Source organism: Carettochelys insculpta, chromosome 8 (assembly GCF_033958435.1).
Source record: "Carettochelys insculpta isolate YL-2023 chromosome 8, ASM3395843v1, whole genome shotgun sequence".
Lineage (NCBI taxonomy): Eukaryota > Metazoa > Chordata > Testudines > Carettochelyidae > Carettochelys > Carettochelys insculpta.
Genome location: NC_134144.1, coordinates 35,708,295 through 35,723,525, shown reverse-complemented (window position 1 = coordinate 35,723,525; position 15,231 = coordinate 35,708,295). Strand labels below are relative to the sequence as shown.

Below are 15,231 nucleotides of genomic sequence, written 5' to 3'. Positions count from 1 at the left end.
TCTACTAAAAATGAACTGGTCTGATTAAAGTGAACCTGCTAAAACAAAAACTGTCCTGTATGCATTGCAACATAATGAAAAGCTTCAGTGATGCTCTTAACTGGCAGAAGAGGTGAGCACAGGGAGCCAGTGAGAGCACGAAAGGTCTTTTTTGTAGAAATTCAACTTTCATTATAACCTTCTTACCATTTACTCACAAGTATATCTAAAAATGTTTCAAGTCTCAATTTGAGTATGATACTTGTGCAGGAAAGTGTGAGAAATAGATTATTACCAGTTTTCAGAGTTTGAGAGTGGCCAAAGAATACTTGTCCATTAAAAAAGACTCACAAGATTTTCACAATCAGCTCACAAGTAGCAGAACTTCTGTGCTTAAAGTGTGTTAGCCTCTGAAGAATAATTCCCTGCTGAGTTTGAGAACAAATATTTTCTAACACCAAAGCTCTAAGCAATTAAAATTGTCCTTTACACATGCACAGGAACATTCTGAATAGTCTGTTAGTTACATTATTGCCTGAAGTACTGGGGAACTGCAAAACTCTTTAAAATGCTGCATTACAAGACTTCATAATGAAAGAGCAAGGTTTGCCTGTGTTGTAGAGAAATCTTAGGCTGCGGTCATTCAACATATATGTTGCTGCAGAAAAACAGTTGCATAATTGCATAGTCACAAAGGTGCCAGGGGGTGGGTTGTGTATCTAACAGGATGCTGCATTTCTGTGGTATGCAACTTCATAGTGTCAGGGATGTGTGTTTTTTTCTATCTTAAAATTAAACCATGGAACTTAAATATAAAAATCTATGCTACTACTTCTTGAAACTAGAATTTAAAAAGTAATGAAGTGAAATGCGTGCATTAGTGGGACTGTATCTGTTAGTACTAACAACAAATTTGACCGAAGGTTTTCGTAGCTATGGTACTTTACACCCTTGACACTTTTGCAGTGGTTTGGATTTCTAATCAGACTTTTAAATGTATGTTTTAACATTCAGTTTCAGTGTTATTCACAGTGGTGTAAGGAGCCAGTGGAAGGCCTTCCCAACCACTAAAGCCAGATATAGGGACAGCCTCAGCAGCCCCTGTATGTCATGAATAGGGTCTGCAATGTCTAAGCCAGTATGTGGGAAGATAATGCAATCAGAGCAGGCATGGGATCTACCATGATGTCAATCCAGTGGCACCAACACTCACTATACAGGGAGCTGGCATGAACAATCAGCTTTAGCAGCTCCTTTCCCAGTCCCCAGAGGGTGGTGCAGCATCCCTGGAAGGCCATGCTGCACCTTGCCAACTCCTGGCCTTGTTCAGGACGTGAATTTCAGCCTTCTCATGCCCACTCACACCTCTTGCACAGCTTTGACATACAGGTCAATTACTCTAGCTTTCTGTCGATCAAATGAATTTAACCCTTTGTGCATTTGGGGTATTAGAACCTTCAATGTTTACCTTTCCAGTTTTTGTAATTTACAGCCTTTAAATGTTCAGCCCTAGAATTAAAACTGAAGGGGTTTTACATACAATTGATCATTACAATTGTACCTCACAGTTGCATTTTAGGGTCTAGTTTCTAATCTTTTATTTCCTCTACTTTGTTTTTGCAAATTGAGCTTCAGGGCAACCTGAAAGAAAGCTGTCTGTTACAATAGATAGGATGGACTTAACTAGTAGGAAGTCTGTTTCTGACAGGAAAACAAGAAAACGTTTACATTTCTGCGTGTGTTTAGGTGTATTACAATGGCTACCACGGTGATACTTCTGAAACCTTTTTGGTGGGCAATGTGGATACATCTGGTCAAAAGTTAGTGGAGGTGGCCAGGAAATGTAGAGATGAAGCAATTGCAGCTTGCAGACCAGGGGCTCCCTTCTCTGTAATTGGAAACACAATCAGGTAAGCCTTATACTGACAAGTAAAGGGAGGGCTGGCAAGGGGGACAAAGGTTATTGGTGGTTTGATCTAAAGCTGATGACATGTTTTATGATTCAGAACCATCATTTCGCTCTGATATCAGTATGCGAACTGCCAGGCTATAATGTTGTTCCTTGAATCAGAAAGATTTTTAAAAGTGAATTACACTGAGGTTAGCAAAGATACCTGTAGAAAGACCTGAAGATGTTAATCAGACTGCTGTGGTTTTAGATTAACAGGTGTGATTTACAGAGTTTCCTATCCCCCACTCTTTATTATTTTTCCTAAAACACCACATCTGTAATGGAATCACTGTAAGCAGATTAAAAACCAGCATTCTCTTTGTTATATAGCGAATAATGTTATAAAGGAATTAGTCAACGTCAATAAGTGGCTTTGTTTATAAAGTACAAAAATATTTAGCTCAGGAGATTATCTTTCAAACCAGAGTGCATACAAATGTCATAAAGAAAGGAGCACCCACTTGAAGAGATTTTCCTATTATGCATTTGTTCTCTTCTGTAAAAGTAATCATTGCTTTTGTTCTTGTTGGTTTGAATTAAAATATATGCCTTCTTTCCTGAATGTATCTGTTTCTTAGACTGATATTTTTTTTTACAAATATCTTTTTAAACTAGGCGCATCATATATATTTTCCCTATCAGGTACCTCCCTAGTACATTTGTGAATATTAATGTATATGACAAACTATTGCATGGATTCATTCAGATTGCTTGAAAGCTGCAAGGCTTAGTCACTTTGAAAAGATGCTGCCTTTTATTCTTTGTAAATCTTCAAATACTTTGAGGGGAAAAAAGAGAGCAGCAAAATATCAGTTAGATGTATTTATAGCTTTAAAAATATTGTAACAGAGTCGGAATCAAACTTTAGTAAAAACCTCTTTGGGTTATATCTGAGAAGCTTTTATTGAAGACTTTGTTCAAAATTGTGTTTTTGACAGTTTTAAATTATAGGCTAACTAGCCTGGGGAAAAAGGATAGTGTCTTTCTGTTCTTTCATAGGAAATGTTGAATCAGACCCCTACTGGGAAAAGAAATTTAATGCATATCTCACTATCTTACAGTCCATGAATATAATAGAAGTGAATTTGAAATGTAGTTTTATTTTTGCAAATGGGATGAGTCGATAGAGGCACCTCATATTTTTGAACACCTAGGGTTCAACAGATTTGCTGGTGGTGCTCTTGCATTTTAACAAAATTTATTCTTGAGTAGAAGGGGGCACAGAACACTAGATTCTTATTCAAGCATTCTATCGAGCTCTGCATTCATGGCTGTGTCTAAAGGGCATGTCAGCCTTTGATTCTCTCTGAGAGGTAATTATCCTTTTCCTGTCACGGAACAACAAATGATAGCTAACTACAGAGGCACATTTGCAGTAGTCACATTCATCAACTGCAGAAAAAAAATTCAATTTAATTGTGCAACACAGCTGCACATAGGCTTTTTGAGCATTTCTGTTGTTCTCACTGTCTTGCTATTCCTCCCTCCCGATCTATTTTTTAAACTTTTTTTTTCTGGTTATTTTTTCCCCCTTTTTGTCTCTTCTTCCATTTTTACTCTCTGTACTTTCTTGTTAAAGTAATTTTCCTTTGTGGCTCTCATTCTTTTTTCCCCATTGAAGGCTATGAATGTAGAAAATTATCACAATTACTCATATAATTGAGCCTCTTTGTAGCAAGTGCAACTCCAGTAGCCTTTCTCCATCATGAAAATGGTTTCATTATAGGGTTTTTCATATTCTCTGACACCATCTACACAGAGGAACAGGCGTGCAGATGAGATGTACTAGGAACAGGGTAGATCAGTAAGGTCACAGTAGGAATAATTAGCTCTGCTATGGAAAGAGCATCTAGGCCTTTTACTGCTACATAAATGTACTGTCCGTGGCTTTTAGTCACAAAAAAACTTACTAACAAATGGAGCTCCCGCCTACTACTTTGAAAAAAAGATTTGTATCAACACTACAATTTTCCATCATTAAGACTAATAACACAGAGCCTAGTATACATCAAGGGGAATAAAAAGAAAAATCTCACATTCAAGTGGCGGCTGGGTGCTGACCTTTGTTCCCTTTTTTTTGTGTTCAACTTAACTCTTCACAAAAAAGAGCCACACGCCACACCAACATGCAGGTGAACTCCAGCTAGTGCTAGCAAAGCATGGTATTCGGTTGGAAAAATCTGATAAATCTCCATGCAAGATAATGCATTTCATTAGCGATGCACTACATTAATTCTAGCTGTATTAAAAAAAATGTATATATAGGGAGCACAATTGGAAGTGACATTGGATTTTTCGCTATGTTGATGCAGAGGTCAGTTTTCTCACAGAGTGTAAAATATGTGTGCAAAGGCTCTGTTGAAAAACAAATTAATCAGAACTGGTGCTTGTTGAAAACTAGGTACAAAATAACAGATCGTGAACTTTTAAAAAGATTTTATTGTGCAGGCTACTTTAACGTGCCATTTTGTATAAAGTACTCATAACACTAACTCTAATGAAGGAATGTCCTGATGTGTTGAATCCTCATATTTCTGTATATTTGTCATTCTACATTTATTCACGCAGTAAAGAATCTTAGTTCAGTGGAAAAATGTATACTATAAATACCTCTAAGCAAACACCTGTCAGCTAAAGGTGTTCAGACCCATCAAAATGGGAAAACATCTAGACAGCCTTCAGCCCAGCTTTTGCTACAAAGCAGATTTACGTAACGTATCTTAAATATCAGAAGTAAAAAGAATATGTGATTATTTGGGATGGATGTGGGTGTAATTACAATCTGAGAATGGATGTGTGTACTTCAGTATATTCTTTGTCAGCGTCTCAAATTCTGTATTTTAAATGGAGTATATAGTAGCTCTTCAGTGTCATCAGCTGAAATTTACAAATAAAAACATTACATGAATGGCTCAATTTCCTTTGCCTAGCAAATTGCTAATCCTGTGGTAAGCTTCCAGTTAAATTGATGGCAAAGGTCCCATCGACTTCAGAGGAAACAGGATTGGGCCCCCACATTGAATTTTCTTTTCCCTTTGTCATGCCTTTCTTTAAGACTAAATGTAGTTTGAATTATATTTGTTACGTGTATATAGAAGATATTTGTTAAATAGTGAGTTTAGCTATCTGTAAGTGTCGTGAATGTATAGAGCCAAACAATGTAAATGTGATGTAGTTAAATAAATCAGTTTCAAACTCACAGGAAAAAATTGCAGTGATGAAAGTATTAATAAACAGTTTAAAGTGTTTAACTCGTAAGTATATGTTTTGATATTAATTTAGAACAATATAAAGCAGATTTTAAAAAATCTGTTTCTATCAGATTATGCACATTTAAACAATAAGTGGCTCAGGCAAAATAAGTCATTTTAATGTCATCTGTGATAGATTTTCCTTGACAGCTACTGTAAATTACAATTACACTGCTTCTCTCTACACTTGAAAGTAAGCATTGCAATAAATTATCTTTTATTTCAATCCATCATGTCTGCTTTTCAGAAACAGAGAACCTCAAATAAAAGTTCAACACACTATTGTAAGAAAAATACAGTAATTTGTGTTCCAGTTTGAAACCAAAATGTACCTTTCTTTCAAAAAACGATTGTTGGCTTTCAAAAATATTACTAATTATACTTCAACATTTGTTGTCATTAAAGGGAATCCCTGAACTTGTGCATTCCCTCAATCTAAGATTACTACTTAAGGGAAAAATACCTTTAAAAGCTTGCAGTTGGATTTTGTAATTTACCAAATGAGGTTATATTGTAGCCTTCTAAATAAATATTTTCTTCATCACCAAATATGATTTAAGCTACTGATGTCTCTTTAAGAATGCACAAAAACAGTAACATTTATTCAAGAACTATAGGTTATCAATAATATTGTAAAGAAATGTGTGATTATTTTTAATGTTTAGGTGCACTTATACTTAAGCAAGAAATACTTTCATACCTTGATATTCTTGTCCCTGTGTGCAAAGCAGTTTTTCTGCCTCATTAGTGTGGGTAAGATCTAGTTAGTAATTTCAGTCAGTTGTTGTTGTTGTTCCTGTTTGACACCATTTCAGTTAAGTTTTATTTTTTTAAAAGAAACTGGAATCTACACTTAGAGGGCCAGCTTCACCAGTAAGCTCCAGTTGCTTTTACAAAGCGATCTTAACCTGATTTAACGGGCTTGTTACAGCTTTTTTGTGTCACCAGAATGCAGAGTAAAGCAGCTCGAGTATAAAACAGGATTTGTTTCAGTTGTGTTTGGTGACTGCTTAGAGCATTTGTCCAGATCTGCCCTCCCATGGAAAAACCCTCAAGAGGGTGAAAGAAAGTGCCAAATTCTCCCTATTTTGGCAAGGGATGGGATTTGTCATCCCATAAGAGTGGGTGGGTTATCCTTCCGAAATCCCAGATCCTTTGATTGCCCAGAGCTGTAATGCTCGACACACAGGACCATCTGTACATGGGATTTGTGCCACCACGTTGGCTTTGGAGCCCCTAAACTGCTTCTGAGGCTTCCTAGTAGGAGGGCTCTAGGGCTTATTTCAACCACCTTGTCCCTAGAAGATCTTTTGAGAGAGTTTCAGCATCATCAAGGGATAGCATTGTGGAGAACCTGTCCTGGTTTTAGCTTTTCTGCAGTTCACCTGTATGGTTTGTGGAAGGATGGTGCATTCCTGCCTCCTGTCGCATCCTGTATAGATTTCTCTGTTTACAGAGAGCACTCCATAGGTTGGGAAACAGTGGGAAGATGATGGTCTGGTTGGTGGCTGATGTCCCATTTACCCCCGCTGCTCATAGGAAAGGTGATAGATGAGTGCAGGTGGTTGCCAGGTAGGCCTCTTAAACGGAGGATCTCGCTCATAAGGAGCAGTCCTGAGTTCTGTTTACAGTTCTGTTAGTGACTGGCTTTGTGACCTTCAGATATATAACCTCTCTTTGCCATCTGTAAAACACGTATAACGACCCAGGGCCCTGTGTATTCTGCAGCACACTGGGATAACACTCCATGGCAACCACCAGACTAAAGTCTGCTGCCATTTTCAGTTACTGTGTTGTCACTCTTTTATTTCCCACACCCTGTGGCTCAGAACTGAAAGACTCAACGAAGTAAAACATAGCAATGGGGATTTTCAATGGAGATGATTTTAAAGAACGAGGTTTTATTCTCTGTGCTCTCCAGGCAACCTGACTCTGTCCCCAGTCCTCAGTTCCTGCCATGTTATCCTGATGGCCAAACTTGGGACCTTTCCCCCTTGTGTGCCTCAAGCAAAGGGAGGACCTGTACAGTTCATCTCCTTGACAACCAGGGTCTCAGCTCCAGCATTATACTTCAGGCAGCCTGGCTCCATCTGTTCAGCTACTTCCACTTCCTGACTTTAAGGTGAACTTCACCTCTGGCTTGATCTCGTGTTGCCTGGTGCCATGGAATGGTGGCAGAAGTTTGCACAGATGCCTGATTTTTCTCCACCTTTCTCCAGAAGAGGTTGTTAGAATGAGGCTAGTGCAGGCAAATCCTGGGAGGGCACAGAACCAGATACCCCGGCTGCAGGAAATGGGCACCCCCAAGCCAAAAGTGTTGAATTCCATAGCAGCTTGGGAAAGAAACCTAAATTCCACAGGCTGGTATCAGAAAGCTCGCAGGGGCCTGAATGGGATGGGCCCCTCTTGGAGTTGTGTTTTAAGCTCTCTTCTGTGTCAGCTTACAGGCAGCACATCTTTACAAGTAACAGAGAGGAAGCCGAGCTAGTCTATACACTATCAAAACAAAAAGCAGTCAAGTAGCACTTCAATACCTAATAAACTATTTTGCTAGTCTTTAAAGTGTTACTTGATTGCTTTTTGTTTTAATCTTTACAAGGTTATCTTTTCAATTTACTGGGAATAAAATAAATATTTTTAAAAATGCAGGGATTTAGGAGCAAAACTTTTTAGCAAGACCTTGAGTGCAGAACTGGGCAATACACAGAACGCTGAAGATCTCGCCTCACAAATGTTAATATTTATAGTCTTTGTAAATTCTCAGATCTGAGGAGCTAACCTACCTAAGTGAAAAAAATCAAAAACAGGTTGAAAGTGTCTGAGTTGTAGACATCCATCTGTTTTCTCCACGGATGTTCTAGGTGGAAATGTGGGTTCATAGGGTAAATTACATTTTATGTAAAGAACATCCATACTCCGCAGTGCTTATGAGTGAAGCAGAAAGGTCAGCTGAATACTTCAGTGCAGATGTCAAATACACAGGAGCTCAAAGATGCCCTGTTCTGATCTGACTGTAGTAGCATAAGTAGTGATGCTCATAGAGTTGTTTTCATGCTCTTGAGCAAGGAAGAGGTGGAATTAATCCATGCAGTATGCAAGAACTACTACCTTCATTGTATGAGGTAGGAAAACTGCCTCAACCTTGGCTTCTCATGATGATGGCGATGGTGCTCCTGCTTGTGATGTCTCAAAACAACTGCTGTTGCCTCCAGGCTCAGTGTTGAACAATGGCAGGTTGAGCGGTGCACATTGGAGCTTTCCATGTCATGAGTATAGTTAGTTCTGGTACTCAGAGGACATAGGTCCTACATAAAAGACTGTTACTATGGTGACAGGATTTGGGCGGGGGGGGGAAAGCAAACCATACAACAAACGTGCAAGCATGAAAAAATGACCCTGACTGGGGTCTGTCAGTAGGGCCCTACAGATCCCCGATATCTGCAATGTCCTTATTCGCGCATGTGGATACCCACAGATCACTTTTGCAGCTGCAGATATGGGTGCTAATTTTGTATCCATGCAGGGCTCTATCAGTCAACCTCTTGGGTTTGTATGAGGAGGACAGAGGCAAGACTGAATAGTGAAGTAGATTGGTTTTGCACTGGCCAGCATACTAGGAGGTGTTAGGGGAAGCTTGCCAAATGTTACATGAGTGGGCTTCCTCTCCTCGAGTTATTGTTTAAGAACAGGTCATGTAAGGATAAAGTGCTATTTGTGCTGTGCTAGTTCTGGTTTTCTACGACTCGCATCAGTTCATACTTTGTTCTTTTTAAGTTAGTGAGTAAACTAATTTCTAATTCATTTCCACATTTGTTGTTTCCTCCTTTGCCTTTACTGTCCTATCTGAAATGCATCCTATTGGGCTTTTCCATCTCTAACTTATGTTGTTTTTTGACTGTCCCTTAGACTGTGTACTTCATAGGATAACCCCCCTTCCCCCCCAGAAAGGAGCCTAAGGACTTGTACCATTACAAGCTGTTTCTGCCAATAACTAAGACAGCTTTCAAGAAATTGGGAACATCTTCACCTGAGGACCTTGTTCCCCTTCAAAATCCCATGAAGTACCCTATCAAACATGCTTGTTAGCTTGGAGGGCAGGTACTAGCGAACATATGCAATCTGTTGAAACCTGTTCATTTTGGACCAGAGCTTTGTAACATTATTAACCACGTGCTAATTGACTTGATTATTGACCAACATGTTTGATGATTTTCCAGACTATTACACTGATTTTATGGCACCATTATACCATTTTATTCAGTAGTAACAACAGTAGATTCCTGGCCTGTGGTGCACAAAGGTGTGAAAACCCAGGCTGACCTAGGAAATCATTTAGCAGTGTGTTTAAGTGTTTACCTTTCATACTGACAGAATCAACCAGGTCCGCTGCATTTTAAACCAGCAAATTCAGCTTTCAGTCTTCTAGATGAAGTTTTATAACTGATCTTGTATTCCTTGTGGTACTCCTGTTTGGTGTTACAAGCATGGGGGGAAGTGATATGAATGAGCACAGCTTCCATCTTGTTCCATCTCTGATCATTAAGATAACGACTTATTTGCAGCTCTGTGATCGTCTTGGTACAGGCACCCATTTGACATTCCTGGTAATTCACGCTGGTGCTTGTGAAGGCTCTGCTTGCGCTTCTGATTTGAGCCTGTAAAGCTTTGAAAGCCCAGTGGCATGAGCGACCCCTCCCCCTGCAAACAGACGGGGGCAAAGGGATGTCCGTGCAGCCCTGGGCTGAAACGCGTGGGTTTAGGGCAGGGCGTTCTTGAGAAAGGGGGTCCATAACTGTAGAACCAGCAGCGTCAGGAGAGCAGGTTCATCCCATGTTCCTCATCTTCCACATAACAATGTAAAACTTGGCCCAGGCCTTCCTTGAGCAGGCGAGGGTGACACAGAACAGCCTCCCACTGTCCTTCCTGAAAGACAAGCAGCAGGAACAAGCCTCCCCCAGCAAGAGAAAGAAAGGAGCTGAGTGATGTGGCCCTGTTTCCGCACTGGCTGCTGTTCTGGGGCCTAGATGCTGAGGTTATGGACAGGTTGGAAATCGATGGTTTCAGTGTAATTAACATTACAGGATTCCCTGGACTTGTGGCTCTTTTTCAAGGCTACAGACTAGTAGACCCCCCAATACGACTGGCTCCCCCACCCCCGCGTTCGTAACAAATATTTGTGTAGATTCAAAACAAATGCTGCCCTGTGCGTGCCCCAGTTCGGCAGGGGGGTTAAGGCTGCTCCTTGGTGGTATATTGGGGTCTCACTGTTGGGCAGCCCTGCATCAGTTGCTGGGGCTCCCCAGGGCACTAGCCCTGAGCTGGGATTTATTGTCATAAGAAAGATGAAGCCTAGGAAGGATGTTTCTATTGGTGACGTGGGTTCCCTGTTCCGCTGCCGATAACTTCAGAGGCGCCCGGCGACTTTTCCTTGGAGGGGCGGAGTTAAGGGTATGAATATGTCCTGGTGTTACGCTGCACAGAGCTCTCACCAGCCACGCGTATTGCTGGGGGAAGTGGCTGGAGTTCTCAGCCTAGAGTAACAGCTACAGGCGGGGCTAACGTGTCTCTGAGTTGCACATTCTGAAAGGTGCCCGGTGTCTCTGGGAAAGGGGCTTTGCCTGCTCCCTTTTTCACCCAGGCTGCTGTTTTGCTGTCCCTTACAGCCGCATAGCCCAGCTGCATGATTTCCGCGTCTGCCCCTACTTTGTTGGGCATGGAATAGGCTCTTACTTCCATGGACACCCTGAGGTGTGGCATCACGGTAAGAGGGCTGAGCTGGAGGCCTTCAAGCGTTTCGTTTCGTTTCCCTCAAACACCAGCCCGCGGCCAAGCCCGACCCCCTCCGCGGGGGTCACCGGGCAGTGCCGGAACCGAGCCGGCCGGGGTCTCTTCTCCCCGGGGGGCGCGCGGAACCCTCCCACGCAGCCTGCGAGTTACCGGCCGCGCCTGCAGCCGGGTTCGCAGGCCGGGGCGAGTGGAAGGCGCTGGGGTGCGGGCGCGGGGAGCGAAGCGAGCAGCCCTGCAACCAGCCTCCCGCGCCGGTTTCCGTTCGCCTCCGCAAACCGCTGGCACCCTCCCCGCTGCGGGGAGAGCTGGCGTGGCTGCAGGGCCCAGGGGCCCCCGTTCGCCTGAGCGCTGGCTCCGGTGGCCCTGCCCCGGGCGCTCCCGCTCCCGCTCCCGCCAGGCGCGGGCGGGTTGATGGCAGCGACAGCCGAGGGTTTCGCCGGTGCCTTCCCGGGGGGAGGGGGGGCAGAATCGGGCCCGCGCTCTGCGTCTGGGGGCGGGAGGTGGGGGGAGGGGGACGCTCGTGCTCAGCCGCGGCCCCGGGGACTCGCCGTTGTCTTCACGCCTCCCCGGCCGGCCAGGCGGCGGGGTGGCCGCTGCCCCCTGCTGGGAGGGGCGCGGGGGGCAGGCCAGGCTGCAGCCGCCCCCGGCTCTGCCGGCCCTTCCCGCGCAGCTCGCCGGCTCTGGCGAAGGCCACTTGAAACCTCGGGGAAGCTCAGCAGCCTCCCCCCGCGGGCGGGAGTCACCCACCTCCCGCTGGCAGCCCCGGCCCGGCCCCGCTCAGACGAGCCGGCACCCTGGCGCGCAGGGCGCGTGGGTCTCCTCTGAGGCAGCCGCTCCAACCCCCACGCCGAGCCGGCGACCTCGCCTGGGCCAAATGTGCTGGTCAAGGGCTTGATTTTGTTTTGCAACGAACAGCCGCTATGCAAAGGCGAAGAACCTTTTCCGTCCGCCCCGCTGAGTGCGCCCCTGCGGACTTTCCCCTCGGGCGGCCCGCTGTGTTCTGCGGGAACAATCGCTCCCTTGTGTCAAGCCAGGGAGGCTCTGTGAGCACAGCCCCTCTCTTAGGTTATGGGGTTCTTCACTTCGGGGGGGGGGGACTCATACGCCGATCGAAACTGGCAAAGTTTGCTGCAAAACAAAACAGAGCCCGAGCCCGCTGAAGAATCCCGTCCCGCCCGAAGCGGCAGTGGGTTGGAACTCGGAACAGTACAATAGAGGGCGCTTGGAACTCTTATACCTGCTTTGCTGTGCTGGGCGGTTGGGGCGATTATTTTAAACGCTTGCCTCAGACGTGTAAAGGGAATTGCCGTCCATGGTGTCTGCAGGCCAAGAAGGGATTTTGAAAAGCAAGTGCTGGTTACCATTTACTTTCAAAACAAACAAAAAACCCACCCACCATAACAGCATTTTTGTTCTCTTTTGTAGAAAATGACAGTGATTTGTTAATGGAGGAGGGAATGGCGTTTACAATAGGTTAGTAACTCTTGGGTGTGTGTTTTTCTGTTTCTTTTTAAAACCCTTCTCCCGAGCTTTCCTTTCGTTGACTAGCTTGCAGGTACGCCTCAGCTTTTAGGATTTCGGTTACGCTACCCCCTTGGGAAACCGATTGACGAGATCCTTGTAATTTTCAGTTGTGAAATAATTCGTGGAAGTAGCTGCCAAGTGATAAGATCTGGGGGAGGGAAAATCTCAAAAAAAAAAAAAAACAACAACCAAAAAACAAACCCTTATTAAATAATAGATTTGATCCATATTTTGGTTATGTAGAAACTTACTCAGCCTATTGCAAAATAATATTAAAAAAGGCAATAGCTAATTCTGTTAGCAAAGTAATGTTTTAAACCCCAAGCTATCTGGTGACTATTATGTCATTTGCTTCATGACAGGAGCTGTTGGGTAGTTTTGGATGTGTTACATCCTAGCTAACCAGTCAGAATCCGTTCCCTGGAAGGGTGAACGTGCTAAATAGCAATCATAGAGAGCTGAAGGGGGGAAAAGCCCTCTTTCTTACTGTGTGCCTAAATGGCGCAGCAATTAGAGGGAAATAAGAAAATTGTTGTTTTGCTGATTTAATGAACATTTTAAAACTGATTTAAAAAAATCAAATATTTTAAACCTATCTGCTGTTTTAAGAGTGGTTGGTGCTTTGGTTATTATCCACGGGGTCTTAATTAAAGCTTGATGAAAATGCCCTTCTTTAGTCTTTCAGGAACAAAATAAACGACCAACTTCATACCTCCGAGGTTCCCCTTCCTGCTCTGTCGTAGTTACGTTAGTGTAGCTGTACCATAGATAAGCAATTTTTTTTGCCCCAGACATAAACTCAAACCTGTGTAGCCAGTTTAAAAAAAAACAACTTGTTTTCCTTATTACAGAGCCAATCATAATGGAAGGATCCCCAGCGTTTCAGATCCTCGAGGATACCTGGACTGCAGTTTCCGTAGACAACAAAAGGTGCCTGCCTTTACTCGGTGTATATTTTAAACGGTGGGATTGATCACTGACAGCCGGAAGCCATGGGTGAGTTTCATAGGCGCTGCTAGAATCACCTTTGCCCCCTAATAATTGCTAAATGTGTATTTCAGATCAGCCCAGTTTGAACATACCGTTGTAATTACATCGGGAGGGGCAGAAATCCTCACTCAGGTATCGGAAGACCCTTAAGGCTGGAGCCAAGAAGTGGACGAGTTTACGGGGCTCCTGGAGCTGGTGTCAGCTGTACCAAGAAAGATGGGGGTTCCGGCCCGTGCTGGGGGGAGCGGCGCTGTGGCTGCCCTGCGAGGAGATGGAGTGGCCAGCTCGGAGCGAGCCACTCGGCAGAAGTTGCCTGATGCGTATTTAATACAATCAGCTGATTTTTTTTTGGAGGGGGGGAGGGGGCGAATCTCGGAGCCAGCGCGCACGTGGCCCAGCAGGGAGAGTTTCGGCTTCGCCCTTAGGAAGGCTGGGCCGGAGCCCCCTCTCCCGCTTCGCCTGGACAGACGCGCAGCGGACACGCGAGAAGAGAAGAGGCGAATGGCCGCTGCCCAGCCCGGCTGCGTTGTAATCACCCCGCGTGTCACCTGCTCCGGCGGAATAAACGAGCTCCCAGGTTGACCTGCCCACGCGTGGCGTGTTCGCTCCGCCGCCGGGAGCGCGTTTCCCCTGCGCTGCCCCCCCCAGTCGCTCTCTGCCCCCCCCGTCTTATTTTAACGCGAGGGAAAGGGAAGGAAAAGGCCCCCGCGAGCGCGCCAAGGAAACTCTGTGCCCGGCTCCACCCCCACGCCCGAGCGCCTTTCCGCGGGGCCGGGCGGCAGTTTTCCCGCGTGGGGGGGGGGCCGCAGGGCACCTGAAGCCGCGGGCTTTAGGACCTGGGCTCCCACTGAGCTACCCGCAGCTGCTTCTCCAGTGGCCGCGTGCCGGGGGCGCTCGCGCTCCGGGCTGTGCCGCTGCCGGGACCCACGCCCCGCCCGGCCGCCAATGACTCCAGCTGCGCCGCGCAGCGCCGAGCGCCCCGGCTGAAAGGAGCGCGCCTGGCCCGGCGCTGAAGGTTTTGCTCTGCCGGCGCTGGGGGGGGGCGGCTGCTAGTCCCCCGGCCCGCCGGGGTAGAAGGCGGCGGGTGGGTTTCAAAGCTGCCCCGGGGCAAGGGCCCCGCCCGGCTGGGTTTGCTGGGGATAACTCCTCTTTCCCCAGCCCCTCTGCGAGCAGGGCCTGCGGCGGGCGAGTTGAGCCCCTTCTCCCCGCTGCCGGTTGCTTTTGCTGGAGCAGAGCTCGCTGCCCGCGAAGGACGCATCTCCCCGCATCTTGGCACCGCTTGATTCTTACCCCGGCTGGCTCCTGCGACCGGTTTCTGTCCGCCCACCCCCACCCCCACCCCCACCCCAGTCCCGGACTCTGGAGGCACCGCAGGGCCGTCCCGAGAGCAATCGGAGAAGTAGCTGTCCCTTGCCGCCGGCGAACCAAACGATGGCTCCACCGACTCCGCTCATGCCGGCAGTTACACAGTCCCTGCCCCCGGGGAGGCGGGAAACTCGCGCTACGCTGGACCTGGGTCGCCGAAGATCAGTGGTGGGGGAGCGGGGCTTGGCCGGCCGGGCTCCTTCCCCGCGCGGAAGGGGAAGTAAGGACCGCTGAGTAACGCAAGAGCAGGAATGCACCCCTCCCCCAAGCTGAATCCCCCGGGGCTGCGGGAAGGTGGATGGGCCTTGGCTGCTTCAGGAGAAAAGGAGCAACACCCAAATCCCCTTCCCCCGTCTAGGGTTACCCCTGCGGTTGGTTCCTCTC

General features: G+C 46.0%; 1 protein-coding gene and 1 long non-coding RNA gene across 4 annotated transcripts in view; one reads left to right on the top strand and one right to left on the bottom strand.

The window, feature by feature from the left end:
* METAP1D (methionyl aminopeptidase type 1D, mitochondrial) overlaps positions 1–14,061 on the top strand; it is a 77,337-nt gene extending 63,276 nt beyond the window's left edge. For both annotated transcript variants that reach the window (XM_075000670.1, XM_075000669.1), the window contains exons 6-10: positions 1,726–1,889; positions 10,845–10,942; positions 12,394–12,441; positions 13,344–13,422; positions 13,554–14,061. In XM_075000670.1, the coding sequence (XP_074856771.1) occupies positions 1,726–1,889; positions 10,845–10,942; positions 12,394–12,441; positions 13,344–13,422; positions 13,554–13,632 (468 nt within the window). In that variant the 3' untranslated portion in view covers positions 13,633–14,061. The remainder of the gene's footprint in view (positions 1–1,725; positions 1,890–10,844; positions 10,943–12,393; positions 12,442–13,343; positions 13,423–13,553) is intronic.
* The window catches only part of LOC142016631 (uncharacterized), a 505,011-nt gene that overhangs the window by 73,123 nt on the left and 416,657 nt on the right, over positions 1–15,231 (bottom strand). The gene's annotated exons all lie outside the window — the stretch shown is intronic.